General features: G+C 44.1%; 2 protein-coding genes across 2 annotated transcripts; both read right to left on the reverse strand.

Moving 5' to 3' along the window:
* Positions 1–392: 392 nt before the first annotated feature.
* Positions 393–2,536, reverse strand: LOC118564194 (ral GTPase-activating protein subunit beta-like). The gene is made up of 5 exons (XM_036141461.1): positions 2,531–2,536; positions 2,288–2,416; positions 1,105–1,287; positions 866–1,014; positions 393–472 (listed from the first exon to the last, which is right to left on the reverse strand). The coding sequence occupies exons 1-5, from the start codon at positions 2,534–2,536 to the stop codon at positions 409–411; spliced, it is 531 nt and encodes a 176-aa protein (XP_035997354.1). The 3' UTR covers positions 393–408.
* Positions 2,402–17,605, reverse strand: LOC118557423 (ral GTPase-activating protein subunit beta-like). Its single transcript, XM_036127432.1, has 17 exons — positions 17,456–17,605; positions 16,353–16,577; positions 14,733–14,935; positions 14,420–14,586; positions 14,142–14,328; positions 13,873–14,004; positions 13,425–13,603; positions 11,500–11,568; positions 10,764–10,915; positions 8,701–8,938; positions 8,083–8,118; positions 6,992–7,193; positions 6,001–6,168; positions 5,752–5,866; positions 4,276–4,423; positions 4,111–4,175; positions 2,402–3,166 (listed from the first exon to the last, which is right to left on the reverse strand). The coding sequence occupies exons 2-17, from the start codon at positions 16,527–16,529 to the stop codon at positions 2,927–2,929; spliced, it is 2,478 nt and encodes an 825-aa protein (XP_035983325.1). The 5' UTR covers positions 16,530–16,577; positions 17,456–17,605; the 3' UTR covers positions 2,402–2,926.
* Between the last annotated feature and the right edge of the window lie 6,506 nt (positions 17,606–24,111).

The raw sequence follows: 24,111 nt of genomic DNA on the forward strand, positions 1-24,111 counted from the left end.
TGAGAGTCTCGCTCTCTCTAAGCCTGAACGAATGAACCCCAGACATCTCTCAAAATCAATCAGAAACACATCTGAACGTACACAGACGGTGCATCCTGTTAGTCGGCATGTCTGGTGTGTTTACGCAACGAAAAACACCGGATTACTGAGATTCCGGCACGCTAGAAACCGAACAGGGTGGATCAAGCTGATAATCTGTGAGGCTGCAGCAAAACGTAAAAGTAAAAAACAGACCAAATCATTCTGACGACAACACTGCTACAAAGGGCTAGCGTTTGCACTGACTCTGCTCGTTGCCAAGAGGCTGCTCCAGCATCGCAAGAATCACGGAGTTGTCCAGTCGACAAGTAGCGGAAGTGCTGGCTCCCGTCGCGCTTAGTCTGGCGTAGCGGATCAGCTTGTCTTCGTTCAGCAGGCTGCAGTGGACGCGGGTCCGCTGGGAGAAGGGAAGGCTCCCAACACCTGCATGATGCTGGGGAACACCACAGGCACACATAGGGGAAAAACATGGAGGTCAGGTAAAGCAGCACACAACCACCTCATAGGAATCATAAAAATACTTCTGAAAAACGTCCAAGTTTGCTTTTAAGCTCTCATCAGCTGATCTATGGTCTACCTTCTTTATACAATGAATAAAATCTATTGGTGACCGTTTACCCTAGAAAGAGACGTCACTAATGGATTAACTGATCTCCTTATTTAATGAGGAAAAGAGTCTCTGTTCTGCAGTTTATCTACACCAATCACCTTTTTCTATTAGTTTATTTCTAGGGCAAGATTGAAGGCAAATTAAGGAGACAATGATAGTTTTGAATCACTTGACAGAGAACTGAAAACACAAGACGCGAAGACTGAGAAGGCTCACCAAGACAAAGTGGCCTCGGCGGCATCCTTCACCCTCATCGAAGCTGGATTGTGCTCCTTCTCCGCCTTGTGACGAACTTCCTGCTCATGGCGAGACTTGCTCCCGGAGATTCCCAGCTCCACTATCTCCAAAACCTCCATCAAACAGTCCTGGCAAACAAAACGCGGCTCATTCCAGTCCAGCCAAAGCCCTCAACTATCAGGGTCTGACGAAGCGCCGGAGCTGCTCTCTGAACGCACCTTCTCGTCCAGCATGTCGGGGTGCTCGGTGAGCCACACGCAGAGAAACTGGAAGGCGGCCACGATCATGGAGTGAAGGTCTCTGGACTGGAGAGGAGCCGGCCGGCTACACTGGTACACGATGTAGCTACAGATGGAGCTGACGGCCCGCTTACGGTCCGCGGAGTCGACTCCCACCTTCACCTGATGAAGACACGACGAGGCATGAAGCCACCTGCTCAGTCAGACACACTCTAAATCACTGTCTCTCATTTTAAAGTAATAAAGCCGATGAGGACAACGACGGAGAATTAGCATGTCCTGCACTGTTTAGTAAAACATGACTTTATTCTCAGAATTTCACGACTTAATTCTCGTAATATGACGTTATTCTCACAGAAATAAAAACCTCTGACATGTCACCAGGTTGGAGCATACAGAGAGAGGGATATTTGGCTATTCCCTTTCCCACAACCTCTACAGAATGACCACAGTCCTGAGTCCTCAGTATTTATGGTTCTACTTCAGGTGGTCGATGGGAGATTTAGGACAGCAGTGACGACGGAAGCAGTTTGATTTTGTGCCATTTTCAAATATCAATGCCCCAATATTTCTGAATTCATGAAGCCACTTACGCCAACAGGGTACCCATGCTCCTTTGGAAGAGAAACAAGTCTGGGGGAGGATCTGTGATGCTGTGGGCCTAACATTTGCATTAGTTACCTTCTCACATTCTCCTCCTTTGTTTCTCACCAGACCCATCAATGCATTTTTGCTTAAATCTTAGTATCCTCTGACCAAAGTACTGAATGAATGTTTACTCCACATGATTTTGATGCTAGGATAGAGAACTTCTTCAATTTGTAAGCCTTCCTAACAGGTTGGCAGGTTAAATACTGTCCAATGGTGGCCATTTCATTTATTTTTTTACCATAATGCGGTTGCTGGGCAACCATCTAACCTATTTGTGTCATGCCATTTTTAACTCAGAGATCAGAAAGTTGTGGATCTCTTTCTAAAAGTTCTTAGTTCTGCATACAACATAAAAAAAATCAGTTTTAGGTTTTTACACATTGTTACCAGAGGTGACTTTAGATAAGTCTGGCATGGCAAAACTTTAAAGTTCTCACTGAAAAGGCTGAGAAATGGACAGAAGCAGCTATTCAGCTAGAAGTAAAAACTTCTGCTCATCTGTGGTGCGTACCTTGGCGAGCCCCGCCAGCAGCTCCAGGGCAGCAAGCGAAATGCTCATATCTTGACTCCACTGAGAATTCAGCCTCTGTGTGACCAGGTGGATGCTGCGCACAGCAGGCTGCCGCCGTATCTGTAAGAGCTAGACCATATAACACCCCGAAATACCAAACACCGCGAAAAAGGACAATGCAGGGTTAAAGCCACACAGCTGGAGTGTTAGAAAGCACAAACAGTCTGGGTGCTCATTTAGTACCATCATGCACCCGCAACAACTGAAAACGGCACGGCATTCAGTACAGGCGTACACCGGTGAAGGGATGAAACAACGCACAGAGACACAGGACTGAGCAATGCGAGTAAATTTGTCATCAGTCCCTGTTAAATAAAGCAGTTAATGTCTAAAGTTTGTAATTACATCACGTTCATTTATCAGGTCAAATTTACCACTCAGCCCTGTGAGGGAAAAGAATACATCTCCAGAATCCTTTTAATCAGAGCAAATTACTTCAGACCCTCATTTAGTGGAAAAAAGAGACACTCAGAAATCAGCACCACAGCAAACAAAGGAATCACCTACAAAGACATTTTACCCAGCGCTTCTTAACTCTGCACACCACTTTAACCACGTTGGCTACAAACAACAGACGAGTTAGTTTGCGGCTGCGGGCCCGACGAGCATTGGCTGATGAAAGGGGCGTGTTAGTTCGCCGATCGGCGGGGGGGGCGGCTGGCTGCGTGTCTCACCATAGTCTCGGAGCAGCGCCTGGGCGGGGCGCTCGCAGTCTGGACTGGTGGCCTCCGTGCTGCCGCCGCTGTTGAAGCTGATGCCGCTGTTGGTGCGACTGTGACTCTGACTTCTCAGCGTGGCGTGGCTTCCATCTACGCTGCCCTGAAAACGGGACGACAAGCCGGCGTGACGGGCGGAACGGATGCTGAAGAGCAGGGGCGTCAAACTCATTTTGGTTTAGGGGCCGCATACAGCTTAATGTGATTGCGATGAGTTTACACAAGTAAACTCATTGCAAGATTAAATAGAACTAATAAAAGTGGACTTGTTGTTGATTTTTATATTAAATGAATTTCACTTTTACACAATATATTATGAATAACCTCAGCTTTTTAAAGAAAAGTATGTGGAATTTCAACAATACTTTTACTCAGTTAAACATTTACTTGTGCATTATGCATAAGAACTGATCACAGTGATTTTACAATGTTGAAAAACATTTATTCACATTTTTTGGAACTTAAAAACACTGTCCTTCATGACAAAATACATCAAACAGATAAAAATTAAGAAATGATTTCAAATCAATTTTCCACATCTGAAGCTCAGTGCTACCATCTGATGATTAAAACACAGCGCCCCTCGTGGACAATATAGGAACTGCAAATTTTCAATTAAACCAAGTACATGTTTTTTTTCAATAATTGTATCATTCTCTTCCTTTTATCTCCTCTTTCTTTCACCTTTTCTTTTTTCTTGTTCTTCCTTTCCTCTCCTACTTTCCCATTGTAGTGTCCATATCATTTGAGATATTCCTCGCATGAATCATAATAAAACTATTCACATTCATAAATCAAGCGGAGCACTGTGGCAAAAGCAGTACTGCTTCACTTGTGAAAGTCAAATCTGATGAACTCTTTTTGGCATTAAGACAACAATTCTTATTGCCACATTGCCAGACAGGACACTGCAAAAGATTATTTTTTTTGAATACTGACAATGCATTTAGCCACCGGGCCGAACTAAATTGTTCGGCGGGCCGTTTGTTTGACACCCCTGCTATAGACCGACTGCACAGGAGAAAACGACGGGGATCTGAGCCTTACGGTTTCGGTCTGCGCTCCTATGGCCTCCAACAGCGCCGAGTCTTGAACGATATTTAGCATTGCACCTGAGAGGGGGATGAAAAGAATGAGGAGAACAGAAATACCCGCTGAGGCTGATTGTTTTAGGTTAGCCGGTCACAGAGGGCCGGCAGAGGGAGCGGGTACCGAGGATTAGTTGGGTGTTGGTGGGATCCGTCTCGGTCTGCAGAGCTCCGATGAGGACATTAACGAGACGCAGCCTCAGAGACAAGAAGGACACGGGCTGGTCGTGGGGCCAGCCGTCTTCCTCGTTGAACTTGCCCTCCAACAGAACCTGGAGAACACGAAACCATTAAGACGGAGATTATTTAACACTTTCTGTGAGCTTGAGTCGACTTTAAGATGAAATGAAGACAAGTACTGCATGTTCATCACTAAATCTAACATTCATCCATTTTCTAGATGGAGATGCTTGTGCTTCTATTTAAAGTTGATTTGTTTATCTGTTTAAATGGCAGGATTAGACCATGAGTTCTAACTACTGTAGATAAAATGTGCATTAATTGCAAAGAGGGCTTTCCAGATCCCAAGCGTTGATCCTGATCAACTAATTTCCAAACGATCAGTATCGCGGTCTGAGGGATCTCAACTCCCACCAGCAGGATTTTGTCAGCAACATCCCTGCTGAGTGCTGCAGCTGCACGCTCTGCATCCAGTTTTTAAAAACAGGCCATTTCCACATCAACATCTTACAAAACTGTATTTTGGAAATTCAATTAATAAATAGCATTGTTTTTAGCCATTTTCAAATAGTTTTATTCACTTTGATGAAGCATTAGATTGGGAAATGACCTTAGAAAATACCAAGTCTAAAAGTCTCCTGGATCCCTAGTTGACCCAAGAGCCAACCTGGCGCACATTTTGGTTTTAAACCAAATGACCGAGGCAGGATCCTCCAACTTGGATCCTTCTTGTTAGACTGACAACAAAAAAAGCTAAATATTCTACAACCAATAACCACAAAGTTATAGACATCAAATTCAATGATTTAAGCCCAATGAATCGTCTGCATGAACAGAGAAAATAGTTTTCTCGCTGAGGGCTGCAAGAAGAAAAGGCCATCATGCTGTTCTCGCAGCCCTGGTCCACCTTGTAGTTTATGCACATTCTGAGCAGAACTTTTTTCCTGTACGGCGTCAGAGAAATATGAAGTGGGAAAGACCCATCAGGACATCCTGGGAGTTCTGCACTTTAGTTTTTGAAATATAAAAAAAAGTCCTTTCCAGCATGAACTTTGCTCTTGTTCTTACAGCCTTGAATAAAATAACTAACGTCTCTGTTCTTGCCGAGGATTACGGCAGATGGGCCCAAGTCCAGTCTCCTATCCTGCGTCTTCTAGATGCATTCCCTCTCCAACATACCTGATCAAATACCGGCTGGTTAAGAGGTCTCTGCAGCGCTGAATGACTGAACGCTGATGAGAGAACTCAGCCAGTGGACGCAAAAAACGCTTTAATCAGTCAATAAATGACACTAGTGCCACTGCCTTGCAGCAAGCTGGGTTAAAATCCTGGCCTGGGCCCTTTCTGAATGAAGTTTGCACATTCTCCCTGTGCGCGCGTGTCAAACGAGACAATAAGGTAGAATCTTTAGGCTCTTTACCTCAGATTTAATGTTGCCAAAGTGGTGCGGCAGAGGCAGCATGGCAAGAAGGATATTAATGGAAGCTCTCCTCAAGTCTGTAGAGTTCACGTACATCTTGTATTTGGACAGCTCCCTAACGAACAAAAAAAAAAAAAAAGGAATCAGAAAAAAAAGACAACCCATAACAGCACTGTGAATAACAGAAGGAAGGCATAAGCAGCGGATATTTACTGACATCAAATTTGATTTAGACGTAAACAGTCTCACCTGTCTGGCAAAATAGTCTCCAGAGCAGCAATGAAATAGGGCACAACGACATTGATGCCCTTCAGGTCGGTGCAGAAAAGAGACGAGGAGTTGAGAATGATAGAAGCCAAGACGGGTCTGCAGATGAAATCAGAGATCTGGAGACCCTGAATCAGAACCATGTAGAACCTGCAAAGAGACAAGGAACGGTGCAGAGTTAGCGATTCCTCAGGTTACAGGGCACATCATGTTTTTGGCATCTGGACTTAAATTGATTAGTTTCATATCTAAATCTACGACTTATGGAGCTGTATGGACTTTTAAACAAGGGCTGGACTACCTTAAACTAAATACAGATTTAACATGTTTGTGATCAAGAGGTCTGATGCACCGATACGATCGCCTATCAGCTCCGATATCAGCTGGATCGGATATCGGATGAATGATGCCGATCCAGCGTTCCGATCCAGTCATTTCTTTTTTTTTTATTATCATACACAGCATTAAAGCTACAGCGAGCTGATCACTTCAATCCTATGTTTGCAACGCCGGTTACGTCATCATGCAGAGCACCCTCAGCAGCTAGCAATGCGCAAACACAGAGCAACACGGAACCAGCGGTGGGCCGAGCCTCGTCTGCTATCTGGAAACATTTCAAACTTGATACGCCGACATGTCCAACTAAAACATGCAGCACCTGCAATGTTAAGATTGGGATTATAAAATATGTTCAAATATGCTCAGCCCAGGCATCGGATTGGAAATAAGTGGATCGGTGCATCTCTAAAAAGGAGTGAAGCAGACTTTTTGATTCAATAACCGTCACACTGATGGGTAAAAGGTTAAATTAAAGTATGATGAGGCTGCTTTTGTTAAGCATTAATAGACTTTTGTCCTTTAGGTATGAAAGATGGAAAGAAAAAAAACACTGGAAAACTAAAACTCTTTCCATGAAAATGACTTTTTTTTTCATGGAAATGGGATTGTGGGGGGGGGGGGGGAGGGGTCCTACCTGGACAGGTAAACAGGAAGAATATCCTCTCCGGTTTTTTTGCTACAAAAGATGCGACAGAGTGTGCCGCAGGCCTCGGCCCGTCCTGCCTCGTAGCTCTCGGGGAACTCGTTGATGTCGAAGAGAGGGTTGGGCACCATGGAGTCTGTGGACATCTGGGAGCCCTTCCTTCTGAGCTCCAAACCCATCTGGGTGGCTATCGCTGCAGAGGGCAGGGAGAGAGGGATTGAGAGGACCAGGGGGGGCGGGGGGGGAGGAGACCGGTCACTCTTACGCATGCAGCTACCGGAGACAAGCGAAACTTAAAACACGTCTATGACAGGTGAATATAAAAAGCCATCTACAGAAATCTAGAACGTCAAAAGCAACAAAAAGCAGATATCTATCAAGAGAAGAGAAGAAGAACAGACTAGACTGACTCCAACCAAACACACGCATCCTTTAAAAAGCATTCAGAAAAGGAAAATCTGACACAAAGAGTTTGCCTTACAAGCCCCCAGCCATGGATGTTACAAAACGGGGAGCGTGGCAGCGCTAAAGTGTCATTCGCTTGCATGATGGCGAAGCAAAGTCCCTGTGTCAGCTTCCGTAATGTTGCAGTTACATGGCCGTCGCCTCAAGTACAGATCATTCGCTTCATGCACCGAGGCATCAAACCATTAAAACAAAGAGAGAAATTAAAACTCAAGTAAACTGAGAACAACGACAACAACAAAATAAAAATCACACAAACCAAAAGATTAATGCAGAAGTTGAGGGGGAGGGTCTGAAACGTAATAATACAGATTAGCATGACTCAAACAGAGAGGAAAACAAACTGAAATGGGGAGGGGGGGGTGGCATTGTCAAAAAACTGGCGACATTATGGTTGAGACAAATGGTCAGTTGGTGAAATCCATTTCATCACCTTTGCAGGGGGGGGGGACCCGCTGAACGAACGCCGGTGGTCTTTTTTTTATATATGACAAGGTGTGGGGACATGAAACCATGGTGGTAATGGCAATGATCATGAGAAATTCAAACTGAAAAGCAGGAAGATTGGTCAAGAAACGCAAATCAAGTGAGGAAAAGAAGCTGCCGTTCCTACTTACAAGATTTATAAGAAAGGAGAATTTGGATAAAAGAGGCTGCAAGATAACAGAAATAGTGAAGAGAGACACAAATCAAAGCAGATCCGAGATTTGGGGATCAATTCATATCAGGCAGGAAGTGTATTTTTGACTTTTGACCCACTGAACGTATTCGACAGTAAATCAAGACATGGTAGACACGTGCAGGACATTACACCAAAAAGAAGATATACGGAGAACCAATGATCAGCCAGATTCTTTAGCCAAACTAGGTACTAGGTGCTGCCACTGAATCCTTCAGAGAGGATTTTACAGATATCGGCTCTATCCCAAACGCTCAGAGTCATGATGCGGCTTTGGCCGGGTTTAGACAGCTGTCAGAGGCAAATAGATTAGGATCAAATGGAAATCTCATCCATGGCCGCTTCTAACCAAGCCCTCCACACACAGAAAGGTAAAAGTTTTAGAGAGACGGTGAAAAAAAAGAAAAAAAAGGGTAAAATAAAACATATCCCAACAACTTACAATAAAAACAGAACAGCACCACACATAAAAAACACACACATACTAATGAACAGCGACATAACACCGACTGGTACCATGCATCGACTGAGCCGCCGCCGTCGTCCAGCCTCTTACCCGTCATGCTGGGGTCTCGGCTCAGGCCGCTGTGGAGCTTGCAGTGCACCAGAGCGGCGTCGAAGAGCCACTGGCCGAACAGGTTGAGGATGCTGTTGACCTTGGGCCGCGCCGGCGCCGGCAGGGGCCGCGCCTCCCAGCTGCTCTGGTTGGGGCTGGAAAGCAGCGTCGGGGAAGAAGACGGCTGCTGCTGCTGCTGCTGCTGCTGGGAAGCTTTGGCTGGTTGACTGCTGCCGCTCTGCAAGGCGAGGAGAGGAGATATCTAAGTAGTCAGAGAACAAACCCCAAACTGACTTTATTTTGCTAATAACCTGGATACACGCATGTCTTGCAGTGCCGTTTATTATTTTGACAACTAACTGCACATTTCTTGAGATCCTGCTGGGTGTAAAACCGTCTGTGTGGCGCCCTCCTCATGCTGAGCGGGGGTACTGCATCTGAGTTTTGAATCAGCATTACTATGGGCCACACGCTCATATCTGGATCCTTAAAGTGAACATGTTATGAGCCGAATCACCAATGAGGCATTTTGAAACAGAGAAAACAACAACAACTAATCCTTGACCTCTCTGCGGATCCTCCCCTCAGCACAATCAGACGCGGTTTACTGCCACGTCGGGTAGTCGTTGATGGAGAAATGATAAAACTGCAGCGTTTTAGGAGAACTGTTGCTCCAACAGGAGAGCAGCTTTGTAAAAGCCTCTGAACCTCATGTTGCAGCGATAAAAAACGATTCCTAGCTTCAGCATACACACACACGCACACACACACACAAGAAACCACTCTGGTGGACTGTGTGAGATTTCGCTTCATGTCACTTTTACTCCTAAAGGCTCACATAAAAAAAAAAAAAAAAGTGAGCTTCTCTTTTTTTTTTTTTACTTTAATACTTACAGATAACTAACATTTCTCAGCGCTATTCGACATTTTTACATTTAAAATGAGACAAGACTTTTTTTAGGGTTCAACGATTTTGTAGAAATGTAGAATTTGAAAAAAAAAAAAAAAAAAAAAAAAAAAAAAAAAAAAAAAAAAGGTAGTTGAAGGCAGACGCAGCAGTTGCTGTTTTATGCATCTTTTCTGGTTAATCTGTAAGTTTTACCTCCAGGTCCTTTAACAGTTTAGTGTCCCGCTGCCCTTCCACTTCAGTTTACTGCTGTGTGTAAAAAAAGGCACTTCATCTGTTAAGCATAATTAAAGTCACCCAACATAAAACACAATCTCTTAAAAAAAAAATGAAGTTTGCTCCTTATGCTTTACTGTCAAAATTTAGAGCAGCTTAGTGTTCCAGGTTGCTCCTGCTCTGTTGTTTCAAACCTTTGAGCTTTTCTACAAATCTGAATTGGATCTTTGAACAATAAGTTCCAGTAGCCTCATTATAAACCTATCAAGTGTAACTCTGGTTGTAGTTTTAGGGTTTTATCCCGCTCAAAGGTGAACCTTCTCCTCTCTTTCAAGTCTATTTTTTCCCTGTATTGCACCATATAAAAATCATTTGTCCAAGTAGCAGATTAAGGTTAGAATTGAATTTCTTATTGGAAACAGATCATTAAAGTCATCTCCCAAAAGATCAAATAATGTGAAAGAGATATATTTGAAGCAAAAAAAACGATTTAGCCATTTATCAAATTAGCAGGTCAGAAATGATTTCTCTCCTTCTCAATAACTAATGAAAAGCCTCTTTTTAGCATCATAGCACTCAACTGCGTGTTATAGTCACTGACCAGCGTATTACATGTTTCCAGTGCTATTTTAATAAATCGTCTTTGGTGATGCACTACACCTCCTTTAGGTTGGTAGACCTCCATGCCATCACCCTAATCTTAAGCATCCTTCATAAATTCTCCCGCCACCGTGTTTCATGGTCTAATGCAAATCGTTAGTTTTCTGACCCAACTTCTGACCTCTTTATAAATAAAAACCTTCCCCGGAGTGCTTGAGCGTACGCTTTTTCAACACAACCACATACTAATTAAAACAAATAAAATGTGCTCCCGCATAAGAGGTCCTCCAACTATAACCCCGACCGCACGTCGTGCTCATGCGTGACAGCGGAGACTTACGGTCGAGCTCTTGCTGGCGGTTTTCGTGACGACTGCGTGCCGCTGCTTGCGGCTGTGTGGGGGCGTGGTGTTGGCGATGGAGGGGGGCGGGGACATGCTCAATCTGTTCACCGGGGTGGGCGGGGCACTGTCCGCCCGGGGACGGGATATACCTGCCGATAAGAACGGAACGTCAGCACGGGAGGAAAATCTGGATTCCTCTCAAATCAGCGTGTCAGAAAAATGAGAAGAAAAGAGGTGAAATGATTGGGGGTATAAAAATAAAGGGTTAATCAAGGCCCATCTTCATTGGTAGACATGCATTAGAACGGTTAGATGTAAATCACCAAGATTGGAAATGCGCTGCTCTTGATTGACTAAGACTTGCAGGAGTCCCCTGTGGTTGATTTTGTGGTTTAGTCTAAATATCTGTGAGCTACCGTTTGCTTAAAGGTCCAGTGTGCAACGTTTAGGCCAATCTCATTGCAAAGATGCAACGTATTCATACCATGCATGCATGAAAATACTTTTCAAAAACAATCTTCAAATCACTTTGTTTTTGTGCTACGGTACATAAAGCTATACTGCATTATTGCGGCCACTTTAGATTTATTTTTTTATTTTTAATGACGCACAATTGGTTGAAACAACACATCCTGCGCACTGGACCTTTAACACGACCACCACAATAAAAACCAAAAACAAACCACTATTCCATAACGTCTCATTAAATGATGCGACAAGCTGATGCGTGTACCATGAGAGAGCAGCACGGGGCAAAAAGAGAACGCCCTCTCGCGTACATCTTTCTTTGCAACAGAGACACCTACAGCGTAAAGAGAAAAATACATGCTGACACGTTCCTCCTCAAAAGTGGTTGATAAGGCATCGTTCAGAACCCTCCCCTCTAGCTTTTACTGTGAGGTGGGGGGCGGACATAATCAGAAAGATGACCATCAAAATGATTCGCTGTTTTGGTCCTTCGCCATCATCCCATAATGTCCGCTGCTCTGTTTAACAAAGTGTAGTGTGTGCTTTTCTGTTTATTGCGACTTTAAATGACAGAATATCATGTTCTGAGAAAAGTGCAACAGATTTCTGAAAGCAGCTTTAAAGAAAATGATTGTTTCTGAAAATAAAGTAACTACAGTAACTCCTGGTAAAAAAAAAAAAAGAAGCCAGTGTTTTTAAGGTCTTCCTTTAAATAATGCAGGTGGGCTTCTATTCACTACAACTGTCAAAAAATCAATATCCTAATATAAATCGATACTAAGAACATGTTTTATTCAAAGTAGGGCTGGGCGATATGGACCAAAATCAATACCCATATTTTTAGGCTGAATCCTGATATACGATATTTACGTCTATATGTTTGTCTTTTCATAAAGTTATAAAAAGGTATCTCTGAATCAAAACTTTATCCTAAATGTCTCACACGCACGTTTTTTAACAAACAGCTGTAGAAAAATATGAGAAACTACTGAAAAATAACCTTCTGGAATACATAAAACTATAATGCTAACATAACATAGACCATCTCAATATTAACGATATAGTCTCATCCCATCTCTTTAAAAAAATCTTTTAGCTATTTTTTTAAAATCTCGAAATATTGCCCAGCCCTAATTCAAAGATACTTATTGAACCAAAAATCGACAGAGCAAACACAAAAGCGCTGTTCAGAGGAAACTTCCCTAAGACTAAATTAGCAATGCTAACGCTATGACTGCTGTTTGAGAGCAGCATAGAAAAGGCGAGTAAAGCTCCTGTATATGCAACAGCGAAGCAGTAATCCTCCCGGAGGACATAAGCCAACGCTGACAGCTTTTAATATTAGCTTCATGGACACGGACGTCTCTCGCTGATCATTAAAATGTGATGCAAAGTTGTAGAAAGGCAGAAGTTGTAAAGGGCTGTGCTGCTGCTGAAAACGTTGGCATGGACCAGATCCTTGTCTAAACTGTAAACTGTACACCAGATCCACGTTTGTTTTGATACGCAATTTATTTTCGTATAAAAGGATCCTACATCTGCAGTAACGTTTATTTGCATCAATTGTAAATCTGCAGGCGAATGAATGCATGTTGTGGCACACTGAAAATAAAAAGTGACAATAAAATAAAATAACTGGGAAGGGAAGTGAAGCTTAAATTACATTTCTAAACAAGGGCTCAGTTGCTCCCCACAGTTTAGGTTTTGCCCTAATACAGTTAACATTTTGTCATACTGTAATAATTTATTTTGCTCTTAACCAGAAAGAACCTTTAAAAAATGTTGCTGCGGTTCAGAAAATGGTATTAGTCTCTTAGTAGTGGTGTCAAGGTTGAGTTATTAGTATCATGACAACCCTACGATCCACTACAACTAGCATTAGCATAACCAGGGTATACTAAACATGCTAATGTTCATTTCTAGTCCAATTTGAAATGTGACACTCTGGTTCTAATTAAAGTTCAATCTCACAGCAAGAACGAACACTTTGACACTTTAAACAGCATTGCTTTTTAAAGATCGCTGATAAAAAAGAAAAAAAGAACGTCACCAATGTCTAATAAGTAAATCCCAACTCTAACAGATCGATTCAACCGTTAAAAACTGTTTCTTTAACATTTTACTCTGACAGATCGACGACTTTAATCAATTTCCGTCTCACATGTGAGCCCCGTCTCTGCATCCTCTTACCTAGGAATGCATCCACGAGGAAGCTGATGCCCCTCATGGCCCTGAAGAAGATCTGGGGTAGCTGCTTCAAACATGGATGCAACACTACTTCGTGGGGGATCCCGCTCGAGCTCAGAAACTGCTCTTGAAACTTGGGGGTGGTGCTGACAATGGCGGGGTTGCTCAAGTCCACCGGGTTGCTGGAGACAAAACCAGATATGAAGCATGCTTCTAGATTAGGCAAACTGTTTACGGAGCTTAGTGAAAGACAATGACTGAACGAAGAGGACAGCAGCGGATCACAGGAGAGCTACATCAACTCAGAAAAAAACGGTTACAGTTTAAATGTTTTAGAGGAACTATAATTGCTACAGATAACGTTTGCTTCCCCTTGGAAAAACAGAAACGGACAAATATGCAGATCCAGCGGCGCTACGCCTTTTCCAGGTGAACGAAATTGTATATGCACCCGATCATGTGGAGGAAGCGATACCACGTCTGAGCCACGCAGTCGTTGTCCATCTCCACGGGAATCAGGTTGGCATCTTCATCGGACACTTTAAACGGCGGGAAGGACGGTCCGTGAGTAAACCGCAACAGCCTGGGTTGCAAAACGGAGATCAAAACACAGAAATAATGAAGGAACTGTAGAGATTCATGCTCTTTACTTTCCTTTAGTTGTAAGCACATTAAAGGAGCGAATTCAGTGGTTAGCCTGAGACCTCGCGGAGGCCCTACCTTGAAGTCAGAGCACAGGCTACTCTGCTCCACTGCTCCACCACAGGAGGGTGATGTCTCCAATTGGACAGCATCTCCCTTGCGGTCTTCCAATATGGCGGCGTGGGAAAGCAGCGGGCGCACGCGAGCAGCCACACCTCAAACAGCACCGCCATCAGCTTGTCTGCTAGCTTCTCGGCCACGCCGACTGCAGGAAGGAGCAACGTTGGGTTACTGCTAGCGCTCGGGGGGGGTCGATGAGGAACGCGTGAACGGGTACACAGTGGAGTGCGGCTCACCGCCAACCGACGGCGGCGCAAGCAGGGTGTCGTTGATGCGCAGCAGGAAGAGCAGCAGCACCTCCCAGGTCTCCCTCACCATGGACGCAGACTCCCGCGCCAGCTTCTGGACCGCAGTCAGAACCTGCTGGCAGAGCCTGATGTGGTTCAGGCTGTGCTGCTCAGGCCTGCAGGCGGAAACGCACGGGTCGCAGGAAATTATTCATGAACCAAACCAAAGCACGGTTAAAAAGCAGGAAGTCGTACGTTTTATCAATTATTGTGACGGGATGATGGGGAACATTTAAGCCCACCTGAAACGTTTCTCACAAACCTTGGCACAAACACGTTGTAGAGATGCCGGAGGATGGTCTGGACGTACATGTTGGGCTCCTTCACCACGGGCTGGGGCATGGAGTCCCTGGGCGACACCAGGGCCATCATCCAGTCCGTGTACACGTCCACACACAGCTTGACCGTGTCCCCCTCTAAGGGGAGGGTCAGGCCGTAGCAAAGCACCTCCATGGTCCACTTCACCTGCAACGCAGACGTGAGCCGTTGCTTTGGTTTAGGATTTTGTCAATAAATGTGATTCACTAGCACCGTTTTCCAAAAACAGAAAACAAAAGTCACATTTAAAATTTCCTACAGTTTTTTTGGGTTTTTTGCATCAAATTCTTTAGGAGTAGAGATGGATCAGCTGGGGACCAAAAATCACAGATTTTCAGTTTCCTGTGAACACACTACACTGTGTTGTTGCACAGACAACACTCTTTGGTGTGGAAGTTAATACAGAGTGAAGAGCATGTAAACGTTATTTGAAATCAGTGTGGTTGTCTAGAGAGAAAAAAAATAATACTCATCTCAGTTTCAAATGTGTTCACAAACCATCATCTCCTGAGTGACAAGACATAAAAGCCAAAGCCCTGTCCCAGAAGTGTGTTATTGCCTTGCTAAAGGGAGGCAAACAACTCACAGACAAGGATGGAGTGTCACAATAAAGTGAGTGAAGATGAAAAAACACGAGGAGAAATGAGTTGGACCTCGTTTTTTAAAGTAAAACATTATTTTACTTATGGTATTTATTAACTGCATCCCTGTATCTTGGTTGCTCTAACTGGATCTAAATATAATTAAGTGCAGCAGACAATTAAAAAACAAATCTAGGAATCTAAAAAACAACAACAACGAAATACCTATAATTTTTAACGGCAAAGCTAAGAGATGAACAGATCAAGTCTTTACTGTATTATACGGATTTACGATTTTCTTTGATATCTCATGTTCTAGATCTGATTTTTGGACAAACTCAGAGGTTCTAATTTTTCCTTTAATTCTACAATTCAATGAAACAAATACTGACAGTAAAAAAAATAAAACATGCTTCAGTTTCCTTCATAGCGATATTAGGCTGGAATTAGAAAAAAAAACAAAGGAATTACAAGATTATCCCGATTCCGGCAGAAAACATACCTCCCTAACAATCATCTGACTCTTACTAAGCTCAAGATTATCCACAAAAAAATAATAATAATAATCCTGCCGTTTGATTATATGTTTACACACAGACTGTAGAAAGTGGGAGGTAAGATTTTATTTTTGTATTTGTCAATCAAGGGGCATTTAGTTGATTTCAATCAGACTGATCGAATAGTCGCTAATTATGGAGGTATGACAGAAACATTTTTACTTTTAAGACAACCAATTTTTCTAGTGCGAAAAGTAAGAAATGCTTTGCACAAAAGCAGTGTTTCTTTAATTTAGCTTCAACTTGTAATATTTTATTCATCTCTTCTGGTGACGCTTGAATACGTCCCACTTATTGCACCGTAAAAAACACACACACACACACTAGAGAGAGAGACAGGGGGCTTAAAGGGAGAAAAGATTTTCAGAAACACAAAGCCAGGCGTGACTGCTTGGTGTATTTTGCCATCGCCGCCAACTTTCTCACCTCTTTGTCCGTCTTGAGGATGTTTTCGGTGGCCACGGGGCTCACGGCTGTGCCCAGGGGCCTGACCACCGCATTTGCCACCTCTGTGCCCACACTGGGAGGGTAGGCGTGCAGGACGCTGAGGTGACCCTGGTCGCTCTGTACCACCAACTGCAGCGAGCGCCACTCCGAGTACATGCTGCTGCTGGTGTCTGGTGCTCCTGGCTCACGCCTCCTGCCTCCCACCTGCAAGACACAGATCAGTCAGCCCAACTTTACCAGCGGAAAAAAAAAGAAAAAAGAAGCAAATAACAAGAAAGCAGAATGTTTAAGCATGGGTTTACCACAGCTGAACCGGTTGTTTGGAGGCGTGCTTTCTCCTCAGAGTTGTTTAGATTACTTGGAAAAGAAAACACCCCGTTTCCTGGAGCTAGTTTGAGTTTAGGGTTGCACAAAAACCGAACGCTAGACGCGCGATCAAAGCGTTTCGCACAAGATATTAGGAAAGTGCAGCTTTAAAAGCCAGCCCTTCGGCACGCCCAAGCCGCATGCAAAGCAGAGCTGCCCTATGTAAAAGTCTCTGAGCGCCCATTGACTCTAAACAGGATCCACCAGACAGCCGAGGTGTTGATACCACTGCTTTCCATTCTCACGCTCCACTAAAAGCATTTAAAGCGTCTGCAGAACCCAAACGCGTCTGTTCAGCCTTAAAAAAAAAAAAAAAAAAAAGCGGCAGAGGCCACCAAGCGATCAGTGGCCGAACCCGGGCTGGTTCCCAAGCCCAGGGAACACAACCAGGAAACAGGTCCTGAAGTGGGCAGCTGGTTAGCCTTAGCTAGCATCAACACATCTTCACCCTCTTGTAGATGTCAGGAGCTTGGAGCTATCGCCCGATCTGCTCAAACACCACAAAGCCACTCTGGCGAACATGTCAAGAAAGCCATCGCTCGTTAAAAGCCCAGCCGGCGTGGCTGTAAGGGCGACACTTGTGTCAAACTACGCTGTAGTTGCCCGAAGCTAGCCGCGTTAGCCCTCTTCGTTGACATTAGCTTGGGTCTGCGAGCTAACTTTGCAGAGACGCCAGGCGTCTCAAACGCCAGCCAACGAAGTGTGTTTTCCTTTACCTGGACCAGCTGGGCACGTTGTCATAACAGGCTTCAGAGAACTCGCTGGCTGTGCTTTCCGTGGAGCCTGCTCTAAACCACAACAGCCTCCATCTTCGCAATGTCAGCGCTCGGATAGTGCAGCTTTGTCGGGGCTAACGGGAAGCGGCAGGATCCGGTGTGCGCTCAGCGCCCCCTAACGGTAGTCACCGGTAACAACATCCCTGGACACCGGGGGGAGGAAATGCTAGCTTTATAAATTCAACAATGTTCACCACAGGAATTTAGTATCTTAACGCAACGAAAAAGACACACAAAGCTGCATAAGTTAGGACATGGCAGGTCCACACACCACTGGCTTAAAGCTGACTCTGTGTAGGTCATTTGTTTGTGTTTAGCTACACTCAGCCGTGTGTTGGAGGATAAAAACCGTGGAGTATTTACACATATTCAGAGTTTGATCAGTTAACACAAGTACATAATGAGGCGTTTTAGTGATTGATATATAACTGATGTTGAAACATATATGGTGTACGTAGTGAAGACACTTTTAGATCGGCCTCAGTTTGCTGTAGGAGGCCAAATGAGGCCATAAAAGACCTTCAGAGCCATCTGACTGTAAAACCGCTGAAAGGTCCCATAGCACTGGCCTGTCACTTCTTTATTGGCCATTTGCACTGCTTTTGAGGGGACTACATTTTCTCAGCAAATGTATTCTGTCTCAGGCCCTCTGCCAGCTCCCCCATTCCTGTTTACGCTTTCAATCAGCTGCCTGCATCATCGGTAGCCCAGGTAATAGGATTTTTCATTTCTCGGATGACACCAGTGGAAAGTTTTGCACCAAAGCCGCCCAAAGCAAGTTCCTTCTTCTGCACCTGATGTTCACAATAAAACAATATAAACACAAAGACTCGGTATTCAGTTTTAAGGCCTAGGTCATTTAGATTTTAAACTAGGGTTGTTTAATCCAATCTAGATTCCATGCAAATGTGGCGAATAGCCCTTTAATTTAACACACGAGGGCAGCAGCCGCCAATTGACTAGATAAAAATGAGAAAAAACTGCAAAAAAAAAAACTAGCAAACAAGTGCCCAGGGTGAAGAGCCATATAAAGCCTGTTCCATCACAAGACAGATCCATTATTATATTTTCCTAAATGCAACAAGATTTGAATCAAATTATTCTGATTTTGTTGCACATTATAAAGCGTGTTCTACAGTGACTAACTATTACATTTATAAACGATTTCATGATAAATCGTGAATAATCTTAGTTTCCATTTGAATAATATTTCATACTCCACTTTATTGTGTCCGACTATCATTCAAAGCCTCTAAATGTGTGTTGATTTAGGAACAGAAAATACAAGACCTATTTGTGTGTGCTGAGCATGGGATTTGTGGGTAGCAACAACATGCCCTGGATAGACCCTGACAGAAAAACTTTGCTCAATGAGAAAAAAGAGGGCTTTCAGGTTAGGAAAGAAAGAAAGAAGAACTGAGAGAGGAGCAGAAAGAACTGATGGAAAAGATCAGAGATGGGGGGAAAACAGCTACAAGAGGGAAATGGAAGATCAGCTGCAGAAAACAATGTCAGTGATGTTTGGAAAGGGGCTGAAAACCATTTCAGGTCACAGACAGAATGCCCAGGCTGTAGGTGACTTGAGATGGGGGCGAATAAGATGAACCAGCACTTACTGAGATTTGGCCAGCCACTTGCCCATCCCCCAACCCAGCCTAACATGCTGCAGACACCCTCATCCTGGACGACTGCCCTTTCTCCTGACCCAGAACTGCACATCTCTCACTTCTCAGCAATCTCACATGCCCTCCGCTTCAGATGACCCCACGAGTCAGCCCACATCCCCCATCCCTTCCTTCTCAGCATTCCAGGCGAGGAACGTACCGGGAAAGACCAAAGTGAGGAAGTCTGCAGGGAGTCTGCAGGTCCGGAGGGCTCATGAGTTGCTGTGCCGATCAGCTGTGTGGGATCATGAGACACATCTTCAACACCAGTCTGAAGGTGGGCCAAATACCACAGCTGTGGGAAACCTCCTGTGCTCTGCCAGTGCCTAAGACCACACACACCAAAGACCTCAACAGGTACAGGCCGTAGCACTATAGCATCACACCTGATGACAACCCTTGGGAGGCTGGTCTTCTTCTACGCTCCCTGGTGAAGTATTCACTGAATCCTCTGCAGTTTGCCTACTAGCCTGGTATCGGGGCAGATGATGCCATCATCTATCTGCTCGTTCTGGCCCACTTTGAGAATATTGGGAGCCCTGAGGAGCCTGTTCTTAGATTTCTCCAGCGCTTTCAACACCATCCAACCAGGATTCCTGAAGGACAATGTGGAGCGGTCAGGAGTGGACCACCACCTGTCCCAGTGGACGGTGGATTACCTCACTGGTCGGCTGCAGCATGTGAAGACACGGGGCTGTGTTTGTGACGGGTTGGTCTGCAGGACCTGTCCCCTGGACCCAGTGCAGGTGGTGGGAGGCAAAAGGACTGTGAGAGCAATCACATCACTGATGGACAATGTCTCCCACCCCATGCATGGAGATGCTGCAGAGCTGATTTCTTTCAGTGACAGACTGATGGTCAAAGGAGCTCTTTCACAGGTTCTTCATCCCAGCTGCTGTTAGACTTCATCGTCTCTGCTGCTCACAACAGACTCAAGAAGTGTTTGCACACTGCAAAAAGGGAACTAGAATTGAGTGAAATTATCTTGAAATCAGTGTATTTTTCCTTGATTAGAGCAGGTAAATAAGACTATTTGCCAATGGAATGAGATTTACGCACTTAAAATAAGAACAATTCATCTCCATCATCTTATTTCAAGTGCAGGATGTCTGATTATCTTATTTTAGGGGTAAAAATACTCATTCTATTGGCAAATCATCTTATGTAGTGCCTCAAATCACAGAAAAATACACTCATTTCAAGAAATTTGTACTTACTTTTAGTTAGTTCTCTTTTTGCAGTGCAACATGCTGATGGTTGCATGGATCCTGGATCTGATCGAGAATAATTTACACTTTCTCTCAGATGCTGATGTCTAATTGCACACCCTTCAGCCTCTATGGGAGTGTTTATACAATCATGCATATTACACAGTTGTTTTTACACCGTTCTGCCGTCTTGATTTATTTTAACTTGAAAATTTTTACCTGACTGTGCCTTCGTATCTAATTATAATTGTGCAGTACAGCTTAAATTTAGCTTTTTGTTGTATTCTTTTCATACTATTTAATTGTGTGTAAGTGGTGTCTTCTATCTACATGTTTTTGCCACTGTCACACCCATATATCCCTAGCCTCGTGAGACCATCCTGATCTCGCGAGCTTTCAAGGTTTCACTCGCAGATCAGTCTGGCTACTTTCCGTTAAAGAAAATTTGGAGCCGTTCACCAAACGAACGTCCAATCAGCGTTGGCTTTGAGGCGGGTTGAGGTGTGACACAACCAGGAGCGACAGTTCAGTCTAAAGAACATGGCGGCTTCAGCCGATGAAACTAGCGTTAGCATGGCTATCGAGCAAGTTTTATCGGAATTACAGAATATTTCTTTGCTGAGCTAACGAGCCTTTACCTGCAGCAGCAAGAGTAGCTTGGCTTGTGGTTGTGTTTTCGTCGTCGCTCGTACCAAAGCGACGACGAAGCATGTTGACGAGTACGTCATATGCTTCGTTGATCTGATTGGTTTATTTGGCCCGTCTATCACCAACATAGGCCAATCAGCTAACCAGTATTTTCGCCCCTTCCCAAAATAACTTCAACGGAAGGTTTCCAGATGGATATGCGGAGCAAATTCATCTGGCAGAGTCAGGTTAATATATCCCCACAGTGGGACAATAAAGGTATTTCAATTCTATTCTGTTTTCTATTCTACATTTTTTGCACCTGTCAAATCCTCCAGTCTTCTTGGGTGTGGCTCTACAAGCTTGGTACACCTGTTTTTGGAAGTATTTTCTATTATTCCATTTACATTAACCGGCCACTTTATTAGGTACCCCATGCTAGTAACGGGTTGGGCCCCCTTTTGCCTTCAGAACTGCCTCAATTCTTTGTGGCATAGATTCAACAAGGTGCTGGAAGCATTCCTCAGGGAGTTTGGTCCATACTGACATGATGGCATCACACAGTTGCCGCAGATTTGTCGGCTGCACATCCATGATGCGAATCTCCCGTTCCACCACATCCCAAAGATGCTCTATTGGATTGAGATCTGGTGACTGTGGAGGCCATTTGAGTACAGCGAACTCATTGTCATGTTCAAGAAACCAGTCTGAGATGATTCCAGCTTTATGACATGGCGCATTATCCTGCTGAAAGTAGCCATCAGAAGTTGGGTACATTGTGGTCATAAAGGGATGGACATGGTCAGCAACAATACTCAGGTAGGCTGTGGCGTTGCAACGATGCTCAATTGGTACCAAGGGGCCCAAAGAGTGCCAAGAAAATATTCCCCACACCATGACACCACCACCACCAGCCTGAACCGTTGATACAAGGCAGGATGGATCCATGCTTTCATGTTGTAGACGCCAAATTCTGACCCTACCATCCGACTGTCGCAGCAGAAATCGAGACTCATCAGACCAGGCAACGTTTTTCCAATCTTCTATTGTCCAATTTCGATGAGCTTGTGCAAATTGTAGCCTCAGTTTCCTGTTATTAGCTGAAAGGAGTGGCACCCGATGTGGTCTTCTGCTGCTGTAGCCCATCTGCCTCAAAGTTCGACGTACTGTGCGTTCAGAGATGCTCTTCTGCCCACCTTGGTTGTAACGGGTGGTTATTTGAGTCACTGTTGCCCTTCTATCAGCTCGAACCAGTCTGGCCATTCTCCTCTGACCTCTGGCATCAACAAGGCATTTCCGCCCACAGAACTGCCGCTCACTGGATGTTTTTTCTTTTTCGGACCATTCTCTGTAAACCCTAGAGATGGTTGTGCATGAAAATCCCAGTAGATTAGCAGTTTCTAAAATACTCAGACCAGCCCTTCTGGCACCAACAATCATGCCACGGTCAAAGTCACTCAAATCACCTTTCTTCCCCATACTGATGCTCGGTTTGAACTGCAGGAGATTCTCTTGACCATGTCTACATGCCTAAATGCACTGAGTTGCCGCCATGTGATTGGCTGCTTAGAAATTAAGTGTTAACGAGCAGTTGGACATGTGTACCTAATAAAGTGGCCGGTGAGTGTAGGTTGGTTTGGCAGCATTAGTAGACAAACCTTAGGTCTTCCCAGAGGTGTTACACTGGATTTAAGTCTAAAACTGCTCCTTTAGCCACTCCTTTGTTATCATGGCTGTGTGCTCTGGGCCATTGTACTGTCGGAAGATGAATTGTCACCTTAGTCTGAGGTCAAGAGAACACTGCAGTAAGTTTTTTTCCAAAAACAACAACAACACTAAATTATTTTTTCTGTTGGTGCACAAAAACTTCCTCCTAGCAAGATGCTGCCACTATAATGTTTCACAGTAAAGTTGGAGTTAACTAGGTTTAAGTAGGTTAACTTTTTTCTAGATATGCTTGGAGTTCAGGCAAGACATTTTTTATTTCGGATTCAGTCTGAAAGGAGCTTTTTAGCCAAATTGAAGTGGGCTGCCGTGTAGTTTTAGTGAATAGAGGTTTCCAGCTGGTCATTCTACAATATGGACTTGATTGGTGGAGTGTGTCAGCAACGAGAAGCCTTGTGGATGGTTCCCCTATTGCTGAAATACAGCAGTTAGGCGCCACCTTAGAGAATATAGGGTTGTTGGTCACCTCTCTTACTGATTACTCAGTTCAGTTGAGTGACCAGATATAGCGAGGCTCCATTTCTGAGTAAGAGACAGCCCAGTGCATGTGGGGATGTGCTGGATACTTTCTTTTGCATTTATCCGCCCATTTGTGCTTTGACACAATCCCAGCTAAGGGATCTTCAAACCTGATTGCCAGGCTTCTGCTCAGACACACCAACCAACCCCCAGACAATCATGTTCCGCCAGCTGTGTTTAAGTCAAATTGTGGAAACTTCTGAAGAATAATCAGCGGAAATCATGATGCACCAGAGCTCAATTTTGAGTGTCAAAGCAATTGATGTCTACACTTATGTACCTATTATATTCAAATGCTTACAATTTGTATACATGTTTGATTTTTAGGACAGAAAATGTCTAAAAGCATACTTTCGCTTTTTTATTTTTTTGTGCAGAATTTTCAAAAACTATGCTGTTCAGATTTAGAAAAAGCCAACAATGTGAGAAAAATAGGCTGCATGGTGGTACAATTGCCTTGTACCCTGTCTGGCTCAGAATTGCTTTCTTAGTGCCAAGGATTTACTTTCACAAGTGAAACATTTCTGCTTTCGCTATAGTCCTCCGCTTGATATTCATGCAAAAAAAACCTTATTGGACATCATTTCAAATTCAACAAACACAGAAACAGAAAGGTAAGGGAGAAAAAAGGGAGAACGATGAGGCAAAACGTTAAAAGGGAGGGAAAGTGACAAAAATGGACTATAGGAAAAAGAAGAATTCCCAGCTTGAGGTCCTTCTGCATGGAGTTTGTTTTATTAAGATAGTGGTACTAGTGGCCTATATTTGACAGCAGGCTGACAGGAAACAGGTTTGACAGAGAAGGGAAAAACATGGGTCAACCAAGGTCCACCTGCCAGGATGTGAACCCTGG

This window comes from Fundulus heteroclitus, chromosome 1 (assembly GCF_011125445.2).
Source record: "Fundulus heteroclitus isolate FHET01 chromosome 1, MU-UCD_Fhet_4.1, whole genome shotgun sequence".
NCBI classification, from domain to species: Eukaryota; Metazoa; Chordata; class Actinopteri; order Cyprinodontiformes; family Fundulidae; genus Fundulus; species Fundulus heteroclitus.